The sequence below is a fragment of the Pipistrellus hanaki genome (genome assembly GCF_964339955.1).
Source record: "Pipistrellus hanaki genome assembly, chromosome: 7".
In the NCBI taxonomy this organism is placed as follows: domain Eukaryota; kingdom Metazoa; phylum Chordata; class Mammalia; order Chiroptera; family Vespertilionidae; genus Pipistrellus; species Pipistrellus hanaki.
The window spans coordinates 83,408,230-83,430,690 of record NC_140509.1 but is presented as its reverse complement, the minus strand read 5'-3'; the positions used below and the strand labels follow the sequence as shown (position 1 = coordinate 83,430,690).

Here is a 22,461-nt window from a genome sequence, read left to right as displayed (position 1 = left end):
TCCCTATCTGAAAGGCAGCTAACTCCACCTGCGAGCTCACGTTCCCTTTGCCATGCAACTGATACACTCTCGTTCGCCAGCTGAAGAACGGGAGGGATCCTTTTAGGCAGCAAAAACTACGTGTGGGAGAAAGAGAGGGAGCAAGAACGTGGCATGTTTGAGGAACAGAGGAGACCAGCGTGGCTGTGGTTCACTGGGCAGGGGGCTTAAATGAGGCTGGAGATGGGCTGGAGTCAGATGAGGCCAAAGCAAGGAACTGGATTTTTATTTCAACTGCAGTGGGAGGCCCTGGAGGGTTGTACTGAATTTATGTTTTTAACATCATTTTTCTGCTGCGTATAAATGGATTGTGAAGCAAGAAGTTTAAAGGCAGTTGTAGGAATGTATGTGAAAAATGCCGGTGATGCAAATGGGGATTGGAAGTCAAGTTGGGACATCAGGAGTTGATGACCCTGGCCGGTTTGGCTCAGTGCATAGAGCATCGGCCTGCGGACCAAAGGGTCCAGGGTTCAGTTCCAGTCATGGGCATGTACCTTGGTCACAGGCTTCTCCCTGGGCCCTGTTTGGGAGCTTGTGCAGGAGGCAACCAATCAATGTGTTTCTCTCACATCTATGTTTCTCTCTGTCTTTCCCTCTCTCTAAAAATCCATAGAAAAATATCCTTGGGGGAGGATTTAAAAAAAAGAGTGGATGATGGCAATGGGATGTGGGTGTTGAGGGGAAGGAGAGACTGACTCAGGTTTCTGGAGTCACCATATGGGAAAGTTTGTGGGGAGACAAAGTTTCAGGAAGAAGAGGAAGCATTCTATTTGAACATGCTATGTTTCGAGTTGTGTGAAACCTGGACATCAACTTCTCGGTGCTTCAGCGTCCTCGTCAGAGAAAGGAGACTACTGTGCGGGTGTACAAGTTAGGATGGGCTGGTCTCCTAGGACTCAGCATGCAGTTATAATCACTCACGTTAAATAAGGAGAGAATAGAGGTGTCCCCTGGATTTGGAAACACGGAGATCCTTGGGGAGTTTGGTGACAGTAAGGACGGAGTGAGCTGAAGAAAATGAGAACACTAGAATGACAGGTTGACCAGACTTCGGGCAGGTTTGACTGCAAAGAGGGGCTGGAAATGGGGCGGGAGCTCTAGAGGCCTGTTGATTCCAACGATGTATGAATTCTTCTCTGTCCATGGAAGAGAGGAGACACATTTGGTACTTCCTTTTTTCTCACTCCTCCCAGGATGCTTCCTTTTCTTCAAAAGCTACAGTGGGAGGGCTAATGGGAGCTTTGCCTTCCCCTTACCCATGAGCATCCACTCGGATCCCTGAAGCAGAAACTGAGTCCACACTCTCATCTTAGGTGAAGGAAGGAAGCTGCCAACCTAAACTTTTGACCAGGATGTCTGCCTGGTCCTGGATCCCAACTGCTGGAGTTGCATAGCTCTCTCTGGGAAGTAATAAGCATGCTGTTCCAGGTCACTGAACCCAGTCGCTGGAATCCGGTGGGGTGAAATGATGGTTGGAACTGAACTGTAGAGAACAGTGAGGAGGGTGTTGATTTAGGGAAGTGAAGTCTAATAGAGTAGAGGAATATGGTAAACCCAGCAGTCTGGAGGCGCAGGGCTCCCGGTGGGGCAAAAGGGAACTGACGGGGTGCCAACAAACCTCCTCCTCAAGGTCGGGGAAGCAGCCCCATCCTCCTTCACCTGCCCCTTCTCAGTTGGACGAATAGGCAGCCAGTTGCTATGTATTCACATCAACTCACTGGCTTGTCTGGAAAACTGTGCACACAGGAGCCCCGCCGGGATTGGGGTAGAGAGGAGCAACTCTAGGGGCCCAAGGCCAGAGAAAGAAGGGAGAGGTGTGGTCTTATGTAGTAGTCCACCCACGATCCTTCTGCTAGGGCGGGGTGGGGGGCTGTCACCAAGATGTCCAAGGAGACCCGAATGGTTGAACCCAGAGCCTCCCCATTCACAGAATAGTTGTAAATGCATGGAAAAGCCACCACAAGTGTGTTCCTATTCATAGTTTTATTTATTCTTAACCTTTCTTCAACTAAATGTTGAGGCACACTAATAAACTCTTAGCTTAAAAAGGCTAATTTACTTTTACAATGCCCTTTGAAGGTACTGACCTTTTCTCCACTCACAAACAATTTGCTTTGTTACGGAGGAAAAACCCAAGTTGACTTATCCTGAGTAGAAAGGGCTGCCTGTCCTCATCACCCCATTAGGGTCCTGGCAATAATTCATCCATCTTCTTCGGGGACAAGCAGGAGGCTTTCAAAGACTGCCTGGGCCAGTGATACACACTAGATTTAAAGAATAGTTATAACTGTCACATGGTCCCCTCAGGCAATTCACCTGTGCTGCTTGCCATAAATGGCCCGGCTTCTGTCCCCACAAAGAAAGTGTTTGGTCTGTCTGCTCGGAATTACCCTGCACTTTCTCCTTCCCACCAGGTAGGTCACTCCTCTGTGAGCAAATGGGCATCAAACAGCCATTAACAAGGACTCAATATGTGTAAAATGCAGCTCTTAATATTTCTCTGGAGCACGGAGTCCTATTATGCAGAATTATACAATACTATCAGAAAAGGGCACTTTACATAATAGTCATTTTGTAAAGTTCAATTTGGCAATTCTAAGCCACATTTAATTTTCTCAGGAAATTCCCTTGTGGCAGGAAAATATTACTCTTTGTGGCTTCCCCGCCTCTTTTCAGGGAACTGAAATGATAATCTTTTAGAAATAGCACTTTCTCTATAAGTAGGCGCTAAACTACTTATACCAAATGAAGTGACATATTCATTTACATTAAAATAAATGCTAAAATAATAATAAGTAATTTTCCTAGATCACCATTCTGGGATTTGTGCAAATTAGAATTTGTGCATTCAACCTTGGTATCACTTAGGATCACTTGTAATTCTTCATCTTCACTGATAGGTGGAGCTAGTCGTTTCTGAATTAATTACAATATTTTAGCATATTAAAATCTATCTTGAGATGAAGCAGATACTTCAAAGCTTCAAAACTGATGAAACGGCACACTTCTCTTTTCAGGGATAAAACTATTTGCATTAATATGTGAAATACACTATTAGCACACCCCCTGCTGATTCCATGCGCTTTGTAGGGAGTAATGCATAATTTTCTGAAAATGAAAAGACTGAGAATCAGATATTTATGATGATAAAAATTAGATCTCAAGAACTGTAAAAACTTGGAAGATTCTCCTAGGATAGATTTTTTTTTTTTTTTTAATTCAGTTCAACAATTATCTAACACATACCCAAGGTACAACAGCGTCAGAAGACCTGCGTTTGAGACTCAACTGCGCCCTCACTGGCCTGTAAACCTACATTAGAGATTCAAATGAGAATTAGGTGAAGTAATGTGAGAAACTGCTTTGTCACTATAGGTCATAACCTCACAAATGTTGAGTATTTAAGATGGCGTGGAATAAGACAATAATTCTCATATTGAGATCTGGGGACAAGTTCTTGGGAATCCACAAATTCTCCATGGAAATGTGGTTTTGTTCTTTTTAAATTTTTTGTTTGTTTTTTTACGCTGGTGTTAATCTTTTAAGAGTTTGTGTGGGCACATTCTGAGCCGCCTGAACTTTCTCCTGATTATTGCTATGCAAGCTGTGTATTAAGGACGGCATCTGTGCCAAGTAATTCCACTTTGTTTCCATGCTAATGAAAATAGACCCAAGCAGACTTATATGTAGCTTCTATGTTCCTTTAAGAGAAAGGCAAGAGACCATGGCCAACATTCTGCACGAAGATTTGGTGTTAGTTTGGATCCAGAAAACTGATAAGAAAATTCAATCATTACATGGCACATTGGTACTGGACTTTTTTTTTTTTTTAATTTCAGAGAGGGAGAGAGAGATGGAAACATCAATGATAAGAGGGAATCATAGATCAACTGCTTCCTGCATGCCCCAGACTGGGGATTGAGCCCGAAACCCAGGCATGACGGGGAATTGAGCCATCACCTCCTGGTTCATAGGTCTATGCTCAACCACTGAGCAACACTGGATGGACAGTACTGAATTTTTTACAAAAGAATTCTACCAATCAGCATAAAGAGCAGTGACTTAACATTATGTGTCATTTGTGTTGGTTTGTAGCTTTGCATATACTTATTTTAACTGTGTTTTAGTTAATCCCATGAAAACTGTAAATTTAGTTTATTCAGATTTAAATTGTATAGACTTACATAACATTATAAAATTATCATATATTGGTTAAATAATTAACTTTTTAAAAATGTAATACTTGCGGTGTGTGGCCCATGAGATCAGAACTCAGAAAAGAAAAACAGGTTAAATCTCTCTGCATTTTGCTGTGCATCCCGGACAAGTCAAATGCCCTCACCTCTATTTCTTCACAGTCAAATCAGGATAAGCATCTGATCCTCACAGGACTACTGTGAGGACTGCGTGAAACAATGACTGTAACTGCGAGTGAATGTCTTCCCGGGTGTAGTATGTTTTGGTTCCAATAAAGGCTCTGAATCAAGAGTTTTGACTTTCAGCCTACATTTCTATGCCACTTTGGGCAAACCATCTTACCTCTATGGGAATCACATCCCAATTTTCTAAAGCTAGAAGATGTGTCAATTATCTCCAGTTCCTCCTAAGATAACTATAACAGAAGGTAGCTGGGTTTTCCATGTCATACCCATAGTTACTTGGTTGTCCATTAGCTTTATTTTAAACTTACTACTCTGAGAAGTAAACTTTAAAATAAAATAAAAAGATTCACTTATGATCAATGCAGCAATTTGCAAAAAGGATTAGAAAAGCTAATTTACCCTATCAGACAGATTTGATATTTCTTTGCTTTGTTGTTTTCTCTGGTAAAATGGAGAGAGAGAACTCACATTTGAGCCTCCTTTCTGTACTTGGATGTAGCATCCTAAGCAAGTCAAATGACCTCTCCACACTGATTGCACTGCTTAAAAAAGCAGGCTCTGGACACAAACGTATGGAATCAAATCCTGAGCCCACCACTTGTTAGTTGTGCAGCAGCCTAGGGCACAAGTGTCAAACACAAGGCCCGCGGGCCAAATCCAGCCCGCCAGGCCTTGCAATGTGGCCTGCACCGCGCTGTCATCACTGCACTCCGCTGTCAGTTTATGACATTGTCAGTTTATGACTGTTCAGTAAACCATTCGGCCCGCAATTTAGGCTGGATTTTAGATTTTGGACCCTTCTCTGATTGAGTTCGACACCCCTAGCCTAGGGCAAAACTTTGTTTTGTAACACTTATTGAAGTAATAATTGTAAAGCGCTCAGCTGTGAAGTCTGGGACTTTGGGAAAAGCTCAACAAATGTTGGCTATTATTATTATTATGTTCCTTCCCTGTCGTCCTTGGCTTTCCTGTTCTGTGAGTAGAGGCTGAACACTCGAAGCATGAGAAAATATGCTTTTTCCCCAATAAGAAAACTGGGGGAAAGTAAACAAGGCAATAATACTCAATGCAAAGCAGATTAATAGCAAGAGCAGCCATCATGCAAGTCGGGAAGCTTAAATTGGATCTGGGTTCCACAAATTTTCAGGCTTTGTAAATTTCATTAAGTTATATGACCCGAGTTTTTGTTTCCTCTGCTCTAAACTCAGGCTAGTAATTCTTATCCTGTTGATTTCACAATACTGTCAGTGAAAAGTTCAGGAACAAATATCCAATATACTGTACACAAAAACGCTTCCTAAAGCCTCATGTACTGAACAAGGAAGTTTTTCTCGCTGATGTGTACATGTTAAAGGGGCGGAAGAGCTGATTCTACTTCGCACCCTCTCACTAACAAACCGTGCTGACAGTTTAAAATTAAACCCCCGAGGTGCATTCACCTGCTAGGTGATTATAGTAGCCACAGCTGCCCTGGGTTGCAGGTTTACCATATGCCACGCATTGCACTAGGTTCTGAATTCACCCACCCAGCAACGTCTTTCGTTTAGTGCTCACCATTTTAAGGCAGGCATTCTGTCCACTTAACAGGTGGAAAAACTAAGGCTCAGAGAATTTAGAAACCTGCCATCCGCCCTGCGGAGGGAGGCGGAGCCTGGAGGGCTAAGGCCCGCCTCCGGGTCCCATACACATCTAACCATGAGACAGAGTTGTTTTAATATCTTTTTTATTGACTTCAGAGATGAAGGAAGGGTGGGGGGTAGAGAGATAAAAACGTCAATGAAGAGAATCATCCATCCGCTGCCTCCTACACGCCCCCCTACAAGTCCACAACTTGGGCATGGGCCCTGGACCAGAATCCAAGTCGGGACCCTTCAGTCCGCAGGCCCACACTCCACCCAGTGAGCCAAACCAGCTAGAGCCATGGTCGGCAAACTGCGGCTCTCGAGCCACATGCGGCTCTTTGGCCCCTTGAGTGTGGCTCTTCCACAAAATACCACGGCCTGGGCGAGTCTATTTGAATTAGTGGCCTTAGAAGAAGTTTAAGTTTTAAAACATGTGGCTCTCCAAAGAAATTTCAATCGTACTGACGACATTTGGCTCTGTGGACTAATGAGTTTGCCGACCACTGGGCTAGAGAGTTGTTAGCAGCCGGTATTAGTTTTATATCTAAGCATCAGCGTGCAACTATTATGAACGTCCAGTCACCCCAGGCTGCTTGCGGGCTCCCGCGACCCCGTCCCCTCCGTGTCCCCGCCCACGCCCCGCCCACCCGGGAGAGGCGGAGGGAAGGCGGACCCCCTACCTGCACCGCCTCTCGCCGGACCTGCGCCTGCGCGCCGAGAGCGCCCGGATTTCCGGTCCGCGCTCAAGTTCCGGCCGGGGACTGTCGACCAATGAGGGGATCCCGGAGGCGGGCCCTAGCCCTCCAGGCTCCGCCTCCCCCGGCCGAGCGCGCCCCGAGCCGCGGAGACAGGTCCGCGTGCGCCTGGGGCTGCCCCGGAGGCTCATGGCGGCCCCCAGGGCGCTCGGCACGTTCCGCCTCCCGCCGCTGCCCACGATTCGGGAAATCATTAAGTTGTTCAAACTGCAGGCGGCGAAGCAGCTCTCACAGAATTTCCTCCTGGACTTGAGGCTGACAGGTGGATGGCGGCCCCGCCGAGGGGGGCGCGGGGCGAGGGCTCGCGCCTCCTGCGGGCGGGGTCAGGGTCAGGGTCAGGGTCCGGGTCCGGGTCCGGGTCCGGCCCCGGCGTGCGCGGCCCCAGCCAGGCCCGTCCTCCGCTCGCCGCGCCCCCGCGCCCCGCAGACGCGAGGGACGCGGTGGCCGCTCGGACCCCTGCGCTCGGGCGTGTGCAGGGCTAAGGTGACCAGGTCGTCCCGCTTTGGGCGGGACAGTCCAGATTTCAATCGTCCCTCGGCGTTTTAAAAAAAAGTCCCGATGGGAAAAATTGTTAGGAATCGGGACGGTCCCGCCCAAAGCGGGACGATCTGGTCACCGTAGAGCAGGGCGGTGCTGGGGGAGGGAGGGAGGGGCGATGCCGGGGCAGGCGGGTGTGTGACACTGAAATGGGGCTGCACGTGCTGGCTAGGTTTGCTTTCCGCCCGAAGGTACCCCGATTTAGGTTTGTGCAGGGTTGGGGTTATCCGTACCTTTTCGCAACAGAGTGTCAAAGGTTCCCTTGTGGCGCCTGAGAAGCCCTGAGGGCGCCAGCTCTCCTCCGGCAAATGCGTGTGGAACAAGCCCTGCAGGTGCCGGAGTGAGAAAGAGTGAGAGGGGCCGGGCTGCCCGCGGGGGCTCAGGGTTAGCGAGTGGACGTTCCCCTCCCGCCGCGCAGTGCAGGTCCCCAGTGCGATGCGCTTTGCAAATGGGTGCTTGCTTTCACCCCTGTTTCCTCGGGGTGCTCCCCAGGACGAGGCTGCAGGAACACACGACAGATGTGCCCGTTGATCTCACTGCTGGAGCACACTCCGTTTTTGAGGTTTTGATGTTCTCTTTGGCCCCCAGGGCTTCAGGAGCTGAGAAGATCAGTCCATCACACCCAACAAGTTCATTGTCAGTTCAGTTAAGAACCGTCCACAAAGCACAACTAAGAAGTCTTATTTCTTGGACTTGGAGCCTTTATTCTGTCGGGAGCAAGAGAACTTGGGGTGAAACAGCTTCATTCTGCTTCCGTTTTTTAATACGTGGATTGCGGGACGGTCCTACAAGACACACCCCTACAGTTATTTGGTTCTGGTGGTAACTAGAATCAGCCTTTTCCGCCAGTCATGAGCCATGTTCTAGGTATAAAGCACCCTTCTCAGGACTGGAAATATAGGTCTTTATATTTTTTTTTTAAAGATTTCTTCATTTGTACTTTCTCCTTGAGCCTTTTATTCTCCCCGGGGAGTGAATTCCCGAATCTAGATGCTCCTCTCTCTTCAGTGGGGACCAAAAGGAAGGGACGTGAAGGTACTTCTCTGAGGTGAGAAGCTCGGTGGGAGCAGAGAAGACTGAACCCAGGCTTAGCGAACTGCCTGTGCCTCTGAGATGGCATTTGTACGTGAAGAAGGCACTGACCTGTCTGGCACCGCTCTCCACTTTTATTTATTTATTTTAATATATTTTATTGATTTTTTACAGAGAGGAAGGGAGAGAGAGAGCTAGAAACGTCGATGAGAGAGAAACCTTGACCAGCTGCCTCTTGCACACCCCCTACCGGGGATGTGCCCGCAACCAACGTACATGCCCTTGACGGGAATCGAACCCGGGACCTTTCAGTCCGCAGACCGACGCTCTATCCACTGAGCCTAACCGGTTTCGGCCGCTCTCCACTTTTAAAAAAGTGAGAATATTAATCCCCTCCATCACGCCTGTGCTTAATGCAGTGTTTCCCAACCTTCTCTCATGATGAGAATCACCTGGTGGAGTTGTTAAAACACAGATTCCTGAATCCCAACTAAGAAGTGCTAAACTAGAATTTTTGAGAACATATAGGTAAAATTGCATACCTAACTTAGTGCTCTGTATATGACATCTGTGTTAGAGCACTAGTTAAGTATACAATTTTACCTATATGTTCCCAAAAATTCTAGTTTAGCACTTCTTAGTTGGGATTCAGGAATCTGTGTTTTAACAACTCCACCAGGTGATTCTCATCATGAGAGAAGGTTGGGAAACACTGGCTTAATCTACCGCCTCTTCCCTCTGAGAGACACTGGTCCGCACCCAGGCAACGATCAGCTTTGGAATTTACACCTGAGCCGGAGCCCCTGCTCTTCCACTTGCTTTCTGGACGGCCTCGTTCACATAAAACGGGAGGGATGACAAGTCAGAGAAGTGGACGGGGGATAGTGAGCATGTCGAGAGGACCTGTGCCAGACAGATGGCCAGCGGTACCAGGCCTTCCTGCACCTGGAACAGACAGAGCTGTTTGTGGAGGGATGAGGGGCTTTCTCGCTGTTAACCTGCAGAGGTCAGTTCTCAATCACAGGAGCAGAAATGGGACTGGACGGTGTCAGTGAGCACTGCCAAGAAGGGTGGTCGTTTCGGGGACTGCATTGCCACTCTGCCAGGAGGCCCACTGGCTTGGGTTTTAATAGCTTGGCCAGTAAAGCCAGCCGGTTGTATGTGTTTCAGAGTGACGATTGGTTGTATTGAATCCTCCATAAAATGCTTTTCCAAGATTTCTTAAGGTCTGCTAACTTAAAGAAGTAGATGAATATTTTACAGTTTTAACTTTTCCATATCAACTTGCATGTTTGCAAAGCTTAAAAACCTCCATTGCTAAATTTAACTTCTAACTGAAAACAGCCAAGAACCCCAATTTTTGCAAGTCTTATGAACTATAAACTTGTTGCTAGTGCCATATGGTCCAGCAGCCAGAGATAGAGAGGTAAAAATGGAGACTGCCAGCACTTTTTGCCTCTGCATTTTAAAAGAGCAATGTGGAAAATTCTCAATGTGAAAGTAGTCTTGTCCATTCAGATGTCTGATGCTCAACAGGGTTAAAAAGGAGTGCATGCTTAACCAGCCCCTTCTTAGGAAATGATGGTTCGGAGGAAGAACATAAAATACAATGTTAGGCCAGTTTAGGCTGTAGACATTTGTCACGGCAATCCTATTTTTTGTTAAAGGACTGGTACTTTTCAACAGTGATGTGATAGGATGATGAATGGCCACTATGTGTTGGTTGAGGTTGAGAGTTAAATAACTGGATTAATAATTGTATATAAAGGATTAGTTGATTAGGTAATGGCTGATAAGAACTTGCATTTTTTTAAATGCCATACACCAAAATTTGCCAAGATAATCGAGATAACTGAAAGTTTCTTTTCTCCAGATAAGATTGTAAGGAAAGCTGGCAATCTGACAGACGCGTATGTGTACGAAGTGGGCCCCGGGCCGGGCGGAATCACAAGGTCCATCCTCAATGCCGGCGTCGCTGACCTTCTGGTGGTGGAAAAGGACAGTCGCTTCCTTCCTGGGTTACAGGTGAGGTGCTCACAGTCTTTTTAAAAACCCCGTTGGAATCTTCAGGCCCGGACGGAAGCCCCGCCGTCCCTGAGGACTCGGTGGGTGCAGGTCCCCAGGCTCCGTCCCGTAGTCTGGAGGCTGGAAGGCTGCCTTTCTGACGTCTCCTCACGTGGTCCCTTGACCAGGACTGAATGAACCTGCTATTATAAAAACACTCCACAAACTAGCTGTTTTGTGTCACCTGTTTAAAAATCTAGTATCTGTGGGCGTTACGGCCCATCCCTTTAAAAGTAAATAAGGGTATATAATGCTAAAAATGACTCAGCATGACTTCTGAGAACTTCATGTAAGGTCAGAAAATCGTTGCTATAAGCAGAAGACGGAGAAGACATTGGCTTAATTGAGAGACTAATCGTTAAGCTTCGGCATTCAAGAAGAGCATTTTTAAAGTGAAGGGATGGAGTAGTTCACTCTGGGGATAGATTCTAGGTGAGGTGTGAAGGCAGTGATACGTGCAGCCTCAAAACAGGCGTTGCTGTGATCACATGAGAAATACTTGAAGGAAGCGGGCACTTCACTAGAGCAGAGAAGCCCTGAGAGGGAATTCAAAGCCACCTATCCAGGTTGGCAGGGAGAGGATACACTTGTTTTGATCTTCTCAAGGAACGAATTAAGATGAGAAGTGGAGGCAGGTGTGGGTTTTAAGTTAAGCCAGGTGGCTCAGTTGGAGCGCTGTCCTGTATACTGAAAAAGGCTGCAGGTTCAGTTCCCGCTCAGGGCACATACCGAGGTTGTATGTTCCATCCCTGGTCGGGGCGTTTCTCTCCCCCTCCCCCTTCCCCGATACTCCTTCCCCTTTCTCTCCCCCTCTGGCATTTCTCTATCTCTTCCTATCTCTTTAAAAATCAGTAGACAGCCAGCCGAAACCAGTTTGGCTCAGTGGATAGAGCCTCGGTCTGCAGACTGAAAGGTCCCAGGTTCAATTCCGGTCAAGGGCATGTACATTGGTTGCGGGCACATCCCTGATGGGGGGTGTGCAGGAGGCAGCTGGTCGATGTATCTCTCTCATCGATGTTTCTAACTCTCTATCCCTCTCCCTTCCTCTCTGTGGAAAGTCAATAAAATATATATTTTTTTAAATCAGTAGACATATGCTCAGGTGAGGATTAAAAAAAATAATAGTAAGAAGAAGGCACATACATTTTAAAAATGTTAGCAGTGATCATTCCTCATCAGGGACACTTAGTGACTGAAGGGCCTTTTATTCCCCCTTAATTAAAACTTTAAAGAGCCGTTAGCAATTTATTAGGTGAGTCCAATAGAATAGTGGAATTATTTTCATGATTATTTTCATACCTGAAGAACAGTTGGTTTTAAATTAGCACATTCTAATACATGTATGTATATCAATGGAAAAATATTTATCTCTGCCAGAACACTCTTGAGAAAATTTATTTGAAAGTCTAGCACTGTGTGTGCATACATCTGATTTTAAAAAGAAACCTAATGATTTTTTATTTGCTATATCCTGTTTTTATGTTTGATCTAATTTCGCCAGTCTTTATTGACAGAATTGGTTTCAGACTTATATATTTATTTGTGGATATTATGTGGTACATATTCTTTGCTCAAATGTGGAATGTGATGTTGAGTTTTTGCATTGAACAGCTTTCTTATTTTAAGAACTGTATTTCAATTGGAGGTGGAAGTAGGGACATTATTTTTGGTGAGATCATAAGATGATGAAAAGAAACTGAATAGCACCACTTAATTCTCTCAGGCTTAATCATCTAGCCCTTTTTTGACATAGGAAATACTCATCTGATATTTGGCTCTGAAAGAGACTTCTTAACCCTCAGTCTCACCCAGTATTGCATGCAATTCTTTCCCATTGGGCAGGGAGGTGAATCGCATTTCTGTCCGCCTCCATCTTAATTCACATATTCTCTCCGATTTAAACCAAAGATCTTTGAAGACAGATTTTAAAAAACAACTGCACCCTTTTTATCTTGGCTGTGCTCCCTCTCCTGTACCCCCTGCACTCCTCACCACCTTGCTTTACTTGCTCATTAGCTTTGCCGTCATCTGACGCCATCTCTGTGTTCTTACATGTTTGCTGTTTCCGGCTGCATCTCTACCGCATGTGAATGCCCAGCATCTGGCAGGTGCTCGGTAATGCCTCGCGAGGGAAATAAAAAGTTGACTGTCTGTGCATCTATCTGATTAACTGACTACATGTGTCATTTAACCATGAAAGTGAATCATTGAAAAGTTTTGTGCCCTTTTTCTAAATATAAGTAGGTTAATTTCAAGGTAAATTACACCGCAAAAAAAATGTACATTTGACTTACCTGTTGCTGTAGAAGCAGCAAGATTCTTGGTGCCTCGTGTGCAGGAAAGGAGTTTGCCTTAAAGAAAAACGTTGGATGCTAAAATATCAAATAGACTTCTTTTTTCTGTAAAGAATGTTTCAATATGTAAAACCACTTTCCTTTCGAAGTACTAAATTAATCATAAAGCCGAGTACAGGCAGGAGGAGAGCGATCTATTTTAAGGATTCCATTTTAGTGACTTCTAAGCTAATAGAATTACTTTTTAAAGAAATTGTAATAATTTATAAAATGTCTTATAGTTAGAAGTGTATGTCATTTGTAGCTTAATTCAGTTCTTATATTATCAGGAGGCAGCTTAGAGGAAAGAACATGGTGGTTATGTAGGTCTCAGTATCGGCACGTTGTGGAGGAGGAAACATCTCTAACCCTTGAAAGCATCATAGTTCAGTTCTGTGATGAAGAACTCAGACTCGAGTCAGACTCTCTGGGTTCAGCTTCAGGCTCTACCATTTACTAGTTCTGTGACCTTGGTGGGTACCGATCTCTCTGTCATCTTGCCTATAGGATTGTTATGAGAATTGAATGAATACTTCATACTTAGTAAATTTAGTGCAGATTTTTATATAATTAATCAGTTAAATTATTAACCCCATGCTTTATACACCCCTTTTAATTAAGGATTGATCAGGAGGTGCTGACCTGGAAAGAGGTATAGGAGAAAAGTAACGTTATTATTTGAACTAAAAAATCCTCAGTGCTGTGGAAATAGCGGGGCTTAGAATTTCTCCTGCGTTTCCTTCCAGGTTGTCTATCATACAGCTGTAGCGCTTTGTTTGGTGTTTCAGCGGCTCATGGGAGGTGTGTGGCATACGTCTTCACATAGCCCAGGGTATCTTCAAATGTTAGCATACAATCCTGCAGTAGTCTACTTCTCTCCTTCGTATGCTCATTGTCATACTTCCCCATATGGTACACAGTTCACCATACAATGTGACTTTTCAAAGTCAATTCTCTGTTAAAGAGATTACTATTTTGTGTGTATTTCCATCTAGTATCATTTTCCTATTACCTGAAAGGTTTTCTTTAGCATTTCATAACAGCATGAATCTGTTTGTCATGTAACTTTCGGCATTTATATGTCTGAAACATATTTTGTTTTGTCTTCATTTTTTGGAAAACATCCTGGCACGTCCTTTCACTACTCTGAAGGTTTTGTGCTGCTGACTTCATATGTTGCTTCTAACAAGGAATCTGTCATCTTCCTCTTTGCTCCTGTCTTTTTTCCTCTGGCCTTTATATTTTTATCTATCGCTGTTTTGAGCAGTTTCCTCATGATGTGCCTTGGTGTCATTTTCTTCATGTTTCTTGTTCATGGGGTTCATTGAGCTTCTTGGATCTGCAGGCTTTCCCGAGCTCTCTGATGTCCAGTATCTGTGTATTGTTGTTTGGACTGTTTTGTCCATTGTTTATTTAAGGAAAAAGTATAGCTGGTCCCTTACAGTCCATCTTGTCCAGGGTCAGAAGTTCTGGGATTCTTCTTAACCTTTAAGTTAGATGCTTATTTTGTGGAATTTTGGAAATGGGAAGGCAGTGATTATTGTTAGTATGGTCTCTGGGCTTTATAAACAGGTAAACAGAGTGATTATTTCTACCTGACAGACAAAGTGGGAAGTTCACAGAATGGACACTCAAACCTCAGGTATACCAACCACTAGCTTTGTGACCTTGAGCTGATTGTTGAATCTTTTTGAGCTTCAGCTTTTCCATCTGGGAATAATAGTTACCTCTGGTAGTTATTGCAAAGATAGACAGGAATGTATGTAAAGAGCCTGGTATATATTGCAGTAGCCAATCAGTGGTTGCTGTTATAATTACTCCCCTTCTCATGGTCTTATAAAGGGACATAAAATATAATATAGCCATCCTGGCAGAAGGAGCTGTTTTTAATCAGAGATGATAAAATTTTGAAATTTTTTCATCTCTAGCAAACTTTTTCATCTCTGCTTGACTTTATGCTATGAGATGATTATGTAATTTACACATGTAACTTACTTGATATAGTTAAAACCATGTTAATCATCACATAGACAAAACAACAAGTAAACAAAAGATGGCTTACAGCAGAGTGATTTTCTGGTCCACTGCACCTCAGGTTAAAGGTGTAGAGAGCAGTGCTCAGAGCAGACTCTCTGACAACAGCAAGAAGTAACAGTTATTACTGCGGCAGAACAGCTATAAAAAGCAAATATAAAAACGGGGGAGGGGGGAGATGGGGGAAGCACAGTTGTAAGGGTCATAACCATTGAGGCCATTACTCTACAGGCAGAAATGAAGAAGCCATCAAGAAGAGGGTGAAACTGGGTTCACTGTACTTGGCTTAAAGAAGAGAATTGAGCAATATAGTTGATAAAGATTTCCATATATGTCTTTTTAAGAAACACTAACACTTAAAGGAGTGAACGTTCATTGAATAGAAAATGTACTAAGTCAAACATCGAATTCCTCCGTGAGGCTGAGTAAATGAGTTCCTGCCACACATGTTCTGTCCTGTTTAAAACGCAAAGCAAGCTGACCTTTGGAAATGCTGTACTCTTCCCCCTCAAAAAGTCTATTGTAACGGCTTAAATTTTTTTTTAAATGGCATTTGTCTTTCCTGTGTATTCTATATAAGAATAAATTTGTATTTTCTCCTGTCATATCCTCTGTTACAGTTTTTTTAATTCTCGTATAGTTTACCTCACAGTTAGCCCAGCCTTTATCTCAGCAGCATGGGGATGCTTACTGGGCCAGGAGGAAGGCCCTGGTCCTGAGCTGTGTGGCCTGTGCTTAGCCCACCGTACAGTGTTGGTTGCCGTAGGCCCCTCACCAAGAGAAGGTGGCAGAAAATGTGCAAGATGGCTATTTGATACAGTGTTATATTCTCAAGGGATTTATCATTGTACACAAGTTCCAAGAATTACATAAATTCTTTCATCATCAAATTAGGTCACCAGCGAAGTACCTCGGAGGGCCATCGTTACTCCCTGCGGGACGTGGCAGCAGGACCTGGACGGTTAGAGGGAGGTTTTTAGTGACCATGTGCGGGTATTTCTGCCTTTGTCTTCTCCTTTCAGTAAAGGCATGCTCCATTATGTGGTGCCATCTACCCTTTACAGAAGCTACCGCCAGGAAACCATTTTCTCTCTGGACACTTGGTATAATCACTCCCCTAGAGCACATGTGTCAAACACAAGGCCCGCGGGCCAAATCCAGCCCGCCAGGCCTTGCAATACAGCCCGCACCGCGCTGTCATCACTGCACTCCGCTGTCAGTTTATGACATTGTCAGTTTATGACTGTTCAGTAAACCATTCAGCCCGCGATTTAGGCTGGATTTTAGATTTTGGCCCCTTCTCTGATTGAGTTCGACACCCCTACCCTAGAGAGTCAGAATTCTGTAATTCAGTATGTTGGCCATAAAGCTGTGAACGCCAGCATTCATCCCTTCTGCAGTAGGAAGTGAGAAAGAGGAAGATGGGGCTACTAAGTTGTCGTGGGAGAGGTAGACCTTGTAAAGAACGGGAGGTTTGGTGTGTCATTGAAGGAGACTTCGGCCTGGAGGGGAATTAAGACACACATAACAGAAGGTAACGCTGAACTAGGACAGGAGGGTAAATGTGCTATATCGCCTTCCTGACTTGCAGCGTGGTGTGTCAGTGTGCAAAATTAACATCTCAAGCATGGTTATCAGAGCATGTAAATTAATGCCAAGGAGCCTAGTTTGCATTGTTTTGTTTTGTCTGAGTCTTAATTACTAATTACTTAATTACTTTCTATATATTGACATTATGAAACATAGGCTTTTAGTTCTGCCTCTTTGTTTTTTGGTATGCTAATTTGTTTTGTTTTAATTATGTGATACATAATTACAGAAAAATTCTAATGTTCTTCATTGATAGTAAATGCTGTCATTAAATACACAGTTTTTGTACAGTAAGAGCTATTTCATAGAGAGCTATCTCCTTTTTTATTTATAATATATTGAAGTTATTAGGTTTTCTAAGATTTTGTGTTTAGAAATCATCAAATTAAATTTTAACAAATTGTGGTGATTTAAAATAATCCACATATATTTTAATATCAGAAGTGCACAGTCATTTTTGCTAAAGTACCATGGCTAAATATATTAAACTAGTTGATTCCCAAACTTTAAATGTTTAGCTTCTTACCAACATAGACAATTCAACTCTGTATTTCTGAAACATTTTACTTGTGTAATTCTGCCTGTTATCTGTGAAATAAGTCTTTGCCAGCTAATTACCTTACAACTTTATGGAACCCCAAATCTGACAGGCTAGGAAAGGAAGTTTCCAGTGTCACAAAAACTGAATGCCATCTGCTTATCCACTTAGCACTTACCTGTAGAAGTACTCGCTCTGCCCTGTTATAGCTGCAGGGGACCTTGAGGAAGGTAAGAAACAGGTGCGCCCTGGCTGGTTTAGCTCAGTGGATGGAGCATCGGCCTTTGGAGTGAAGGTTCCCAGGCTCCATTCCAGTCAAGGGCACATGATCCCTACTAGGGGGCATGCAGGAGGCAGCCAATCAATGATTCTCTGTCATCATTGATGTTTCTCTCTCTCTCCCTCTCTCTCTCTCTCCTTTCCTCTCTAAAATTAATAAAAAATATATTTTAAAAAAAGAAAAACAGGTGCTGCCCTTACGGAGCATGCATTGTTGTAGGGGGGAAAAACCTGCAGACACATAATTGTGAAATAGGTACACACAATTGTGATATAGATACATAATTGTAGCTATACGCTTCAGAGAGGCATGTGCCAGGCACAGTGTTGGCCCAGAGGAGGTTCGTGCCTTCTCTAGCTTCTGTGATGCTTCTTTCATCCTTCCTGTCATTTGCCTGGGTTAGGCTAGGAGAGAGTTAGGAGAGGAAATGGTGTTGGAAATATTGGACAGGTGCATGTAAAAAAATGAAACCAGGCCACTTACACCATGCACAAGAGTAAACTCAAAATAGATAAAAGACTTAAATGTAAGTCATAAGACCATAGAAATCTTAGAAGAAACCACAGGCAGCAAAATCTCAGGCATCTCTCATAGCAGTAGTCAAAGGAAATTGAGGAAAAAGTAAACAAATGGGACTACATCAAAACAAAAAGCTTCTGCACAGGAAAAGAAACTATCAACAAAATGACATGAGAGCCCACTGCATGGGAAAACATATTTGCCAATGATACATCTGATAAGGGTTTAACCTCCAAATTTTACAGGGAACTCATACAACTTAACAAAAGAAAGACAAGCAATCCAACCAAAAATTGCGTAAAGAACCTAAATAGACACTTCTCCAAAGTGGACATACAGAAAGCCAAGAGACATATGAAAAAATGCTTTAAGTCACTGATCATCTGAGAGATGCACATCAAAATGACAATGAGGTTCCACCTCACACCTGTCAGAATGGCTATCATCATCAACAAGTGTTGGCAAGTATGTTTTATACGCTGCTGGTGGGAATGCAGACTGGTGTAGCCACTGTGGAAAACAGTATAGAGTTTCCTCAAAAAAATTAAGAATGGGCCAAAACCGGTTTGGCTCAGTGAATAGAGCGTCAGCCTGTGGACTGAAAGGTCCCGGATTTGATTCCGGTCAAGGGCATGTACCTTGGTTGCAGGCACATCCCCAGTAGGGAGTGTGCAGGAGGCAGCTGGTCGATGTTTCTCTCTCATCGATGTTTCTAACTCTCTATCCCTCTCAATTCCTCTCTATGTAAAATCAATAAAATATATATTTTTTTTTAAAAAAAAAGGAAAAAAAATCACAACATTTATAAAAAAAAAAAAAATTAAGAATGGAACTCCCATTTGACCCAGTGATCACACTTTTAGGAATATATCCTAAGAAATCAGAAACACCGATCGGAAAGGATATATACAACCCCTTTGTTCATAGTAGCACAATTTACAACGGCTAAGATTTGGAAATAGCCCAAGTGTCCATGAGCAGATGAGTGGATAAAAAAGCCATGGTACATTTATACAGTGGAATACTATGCAGCTGTAAAAAAGAAAGAATTCTTACTATTTGCAACAGCATGGAGGGACCTGGGGAGTATTATGCTAAGTGAAATAACACAGTCAGAGAAAGGCAAGTATCACATGATCTCACTCATATGGGGAATCTAGTGAACAAAATAAACTGATTAACAAAATAGATCTAGAGACAGAAGCATGGAACAGACTGGAATTTCATAGGGAAGTCGGGAGGGTGGGTGAGTGGAAAGAGATCAACCAAAGAACTTGTATGCACTATGCCTAACCCATGGACACAGACAATAGGGTGTGAAGGCCTGGGGTGAGGGGTAGGGGTGGGCTAGAGGAGGTCAGTGGGGGGGATAAAAGGGACATATGTAATACTTCCAACAATAAAGATTTAAAAATATATATATATATTACAAATGCTTTCTAATTTAAAAACTTAAAGATAGGAGTTGAGTTTTTGCTAAATCTATTCAGAAATGCAAGTCATTCTGAGGGCCAAAATTGTTAATAGATCCTGTGTTGAATAGTAAGCTATTTTTATACTTTTATCTGTTGCTGTCCAGTCATTCATATGTTAAAAGTGAAATGCCACTGTATAGTCTCTTGCGGTTGATACTGTGAACTTGAGTGCATTAACAGTCATGCTTAGTCTCTGGCTTTTCACATTGATTTAATAATGCATAGATTTGAAGTAAAAGCATTAGTTTCAGTATTTGACAAAGTGTATGAGCTCATTGTATTGGCCTTTCTGAACTAGATGCTCTCTGACGCAGCACCGGGGAAACTGAGGATCGTCCACGGCGACGTGTTGACATTTAAGGTCGAAAGGGCTTTTCCAGAAAGTCTTAAACGACAGTGGGAGGATGGTAAGTGACTTTGGATTGGTTTTCTTTTTCTTGTGGTTATTATTTATAGTAGAGATACTTACATTATTATATATTATAGATGTTATTATATACTTATATTAAAAACTACCCAAACACAATTTATAGGTAATATGTATTATAGTTTTATTCTGCTTTTCTATTTTCTTCCAAAATACAAAATCTATTACTCTTTCTTATTTCTAATTTATTTGTCCCATTTTTCAAATATTTTGGGTTCTACTCAGATACACTTGTCATATTTATGCTAGCACATGAGGTGAGCTATACGGTGTTGCTTTTTCCAAATGGTAAAACAGAAAGGGTGTTAGTGAACCAAGTCACACCAACCTTCCTTTTACCTGTGTTCCCTCTGTGTTCACACCCAGTGACCAGCCATGGCCCTCTTCGTCCACAGACTTTATTGAGAACCTCTGTTTCAGCGCTTCTGGTTTCTGCCTTTAAAACCCTGTAGAACAGATGGAGGGGCCATGTTGGTGCACCCCGTCTGTCTGCCACCATGTGTCTGGCTCCACGGCAGGCTCCCGCAGTGGCTGGTGCTGGCCCCTCCGCCTCCTGACACCCCATGCTCTTGTCAGCACCTGCCTGCCCTGCCCCACCGCAGTGACCTCCCGGTGTCCCCAGCCCACGCCAGTTCTCCTGGTTCCTCCGACCGTTACCCACTCTCTTCGGGAAGGTGGCTGCCCCTGCCTTCCCTGATGCCATCCCCCCGATTTTCCTTTCACGTCGCTGTGAGCTATCTCTAGCTCTCCTTTGCTGGTGGTTATTTTTCACCCACCTCTCACCTGTTTCTGAGCTCTCCCTCGGGTGTCTTTCTGCTACAGATCTGTCTGGGTTCCTCTCCCTGGATTACACCTGCATGTCATAGGCACTCGCAGGCTGTGTCCGTTTCCCGGGCGTCCGACCCTCTGCATGTTCCTCTGGGAGCCTTGACCTCTTCATGTCCAAAGCACATTCTCTTTCCTCAAAGCAGTTCTTAGTGTATCTTTTTCCTAAGCCAAAAATCTGAGGACTTCACTGACTGAATGCTAATTAGGTAGAAGTTTTTCCCCTTAATAATTCAAAGCTGATTGTGAAAAAACAACAACAACAACATTGCTTTTGAAGAATAAATGGTGTGTAAAATATGCAACCATAGTTTTTCATATATTTTTATTTGATGCTATGTATTTAGCTTGATGTTTACGCTTAATTAAAATTATATTCAAACCATATTGATGAAATCATTTCAAGTTGGTTTTTCTCCTGCCAACCAGATCCTCCAAATGTACATATCATTGGAAATCTGCCTTTCAATGTGTCAACTCCACTCATAATCAAGTGGCTTGAAAATGTTGCTCAGCGCGATGGGCCTTTTGCTTATGGCAGAACCCAGATGACGCTGACGTTCCAAAAGGAAGTGGCGGAGGTGAGTTTTCATTTTCTTCTGGCTATTTTACCACACGGTCTAATTCCAAGACCAGCTAGTACTGCATTTGTGTCCCAGGCTGTGTTCTCTAAAGCTGATACTCCATTACACACACACTCACACACACACACACACACACACACACACACACACAGAAACCCAACAACAGCGCAACCAAAAGTTAAGCATGTGGTGGCGGCGGCAGATGCCACTGCTGTCAGCGCTCGTGCAGAGTAGGAGTGCCATGCTGCCCGCTAAGAGGCCACGTGGTGGATGCGGGAACTGGCCCTGCTCAGCTAAGGAAAGGCAGAACCTGGGCAACGTGGTGATGCACTAGCACAGAGGGATTGGCATGTGACCTGCTATCACTGACTTGTTGACCTTCATAGAATGGCAGCTAAAGAATGTTATCATCAACTCGGAGCTAAGAAAGGGGAGAGGGTCGGTGGCTCACTACTCAGTAGGCAGACTTTCATTTAACCCCCCACCCTGGCCATGCCTGCATGCCCACAGCAGTTGTGTTCCAGGTTCACTCTCCAGAAAGTTCACTCTCCAGATATACAGGGTAGGCGAGGGGATCTGCAGACTATCAGTGTTTTTACAAAGCTGTGTTCTGACATAAATACAAGAGTACTTAACATACAAATACATGTTAAACCATGTAATTTGTATGGCTTAACAAAAAAGAATACCGAGTCCCCATCGCCCAAGTCAACTTAGTCATTACATTGCCAACATCTTTGGCACTCTTGGATGCCTCATTCTGATTTTATCTCCTATCTTTCACCTACTGCAAAGGTAGTCAATACTATGAATTTGGGATTTATTATTCTCTGCAAGTTTATCTCCTGTATCCTCTTTATCCTGACTCATTCATATTGCTATTATATAGTATAATATATACTACTAACTCATTGCCTGTGTCGTAATTTGCCTGCCCATTCTCCTGTTTGGAGACCCTGTATAGTTTCAGTATTTTGTTATTACGAGCAAAACTGTCATGAACATTCCTATATACATACAGTGTATATGTCAGGCAGAGCTCATAGCACATAGAAGTGCTAGATTGGAGGGTCTGCAAATTCTCTCCTTTGCTAGTTAATGCTAAATTGTTCTCAAAAGTCATTGAGCCTGTTTGTGTTCCCACCAGTTCATTTTGTTCTATATCCTTGCCAGTACGTGCTTTTGCCTAATTTGCCCTTTTTTGGTCAATTTGGGGGAATGGTGTGTCATTGTGGTTTATTCTGTCTTTGCTGGTTTTTAATGATTCTTACATGTTTATTGGCCTTTTGGGTAAGTTCTTTTTTGTGAAGTACGTGCCTTTTACTGAGTTTTCTGTCGGTTGCTTGTCTTTTTCTTGTTGATTTGGAGGAGTCTGACATATTCCCCTTACTCGTCCTTTATTAGTTAAATGTGTTGCATATCTTC

At 43.6% G+C, this 22,461-nt stretch overlaps 1 protein-coding gene across 3 annotated transcripts in view; it reads left to right on the top strand.

Moving 5' to 3' along the window:
- The first annotated feature begins 6,859 nt into the window (after positions 1–6,859).
- Positions 6,860–22,461, top strand: part of TFB1M (transcription factor B1, mitochondrial) — a 34,798-nt gene continuing 19,196 nt past the window's right edge. For all 3 annotated transcript variants that reach the window (XM_084889412.1, XM_084889411.1, XM_084889410.1), the window contains exons 1-4: positions 6,860–7,060; positions 10,241–10,392; positions 19,499–19,607; positions 20,882–21,033. In XM_084889412.1, the coding sequence (XP_084745538.1) occupies positions 6,928–7,060; positions 10,241–10,392; positions 19,499–19,607; positions 20,882–21,033 (546 nt within the window). In that variant the 5' untranslated portion in view covers positions 6,860–6,927. The remainder of the gene's footprint in view (positions 7,061–10,240; positions 10,393–19,498; positions 19,608–20,881; positions 21,034–22,461) is intronic.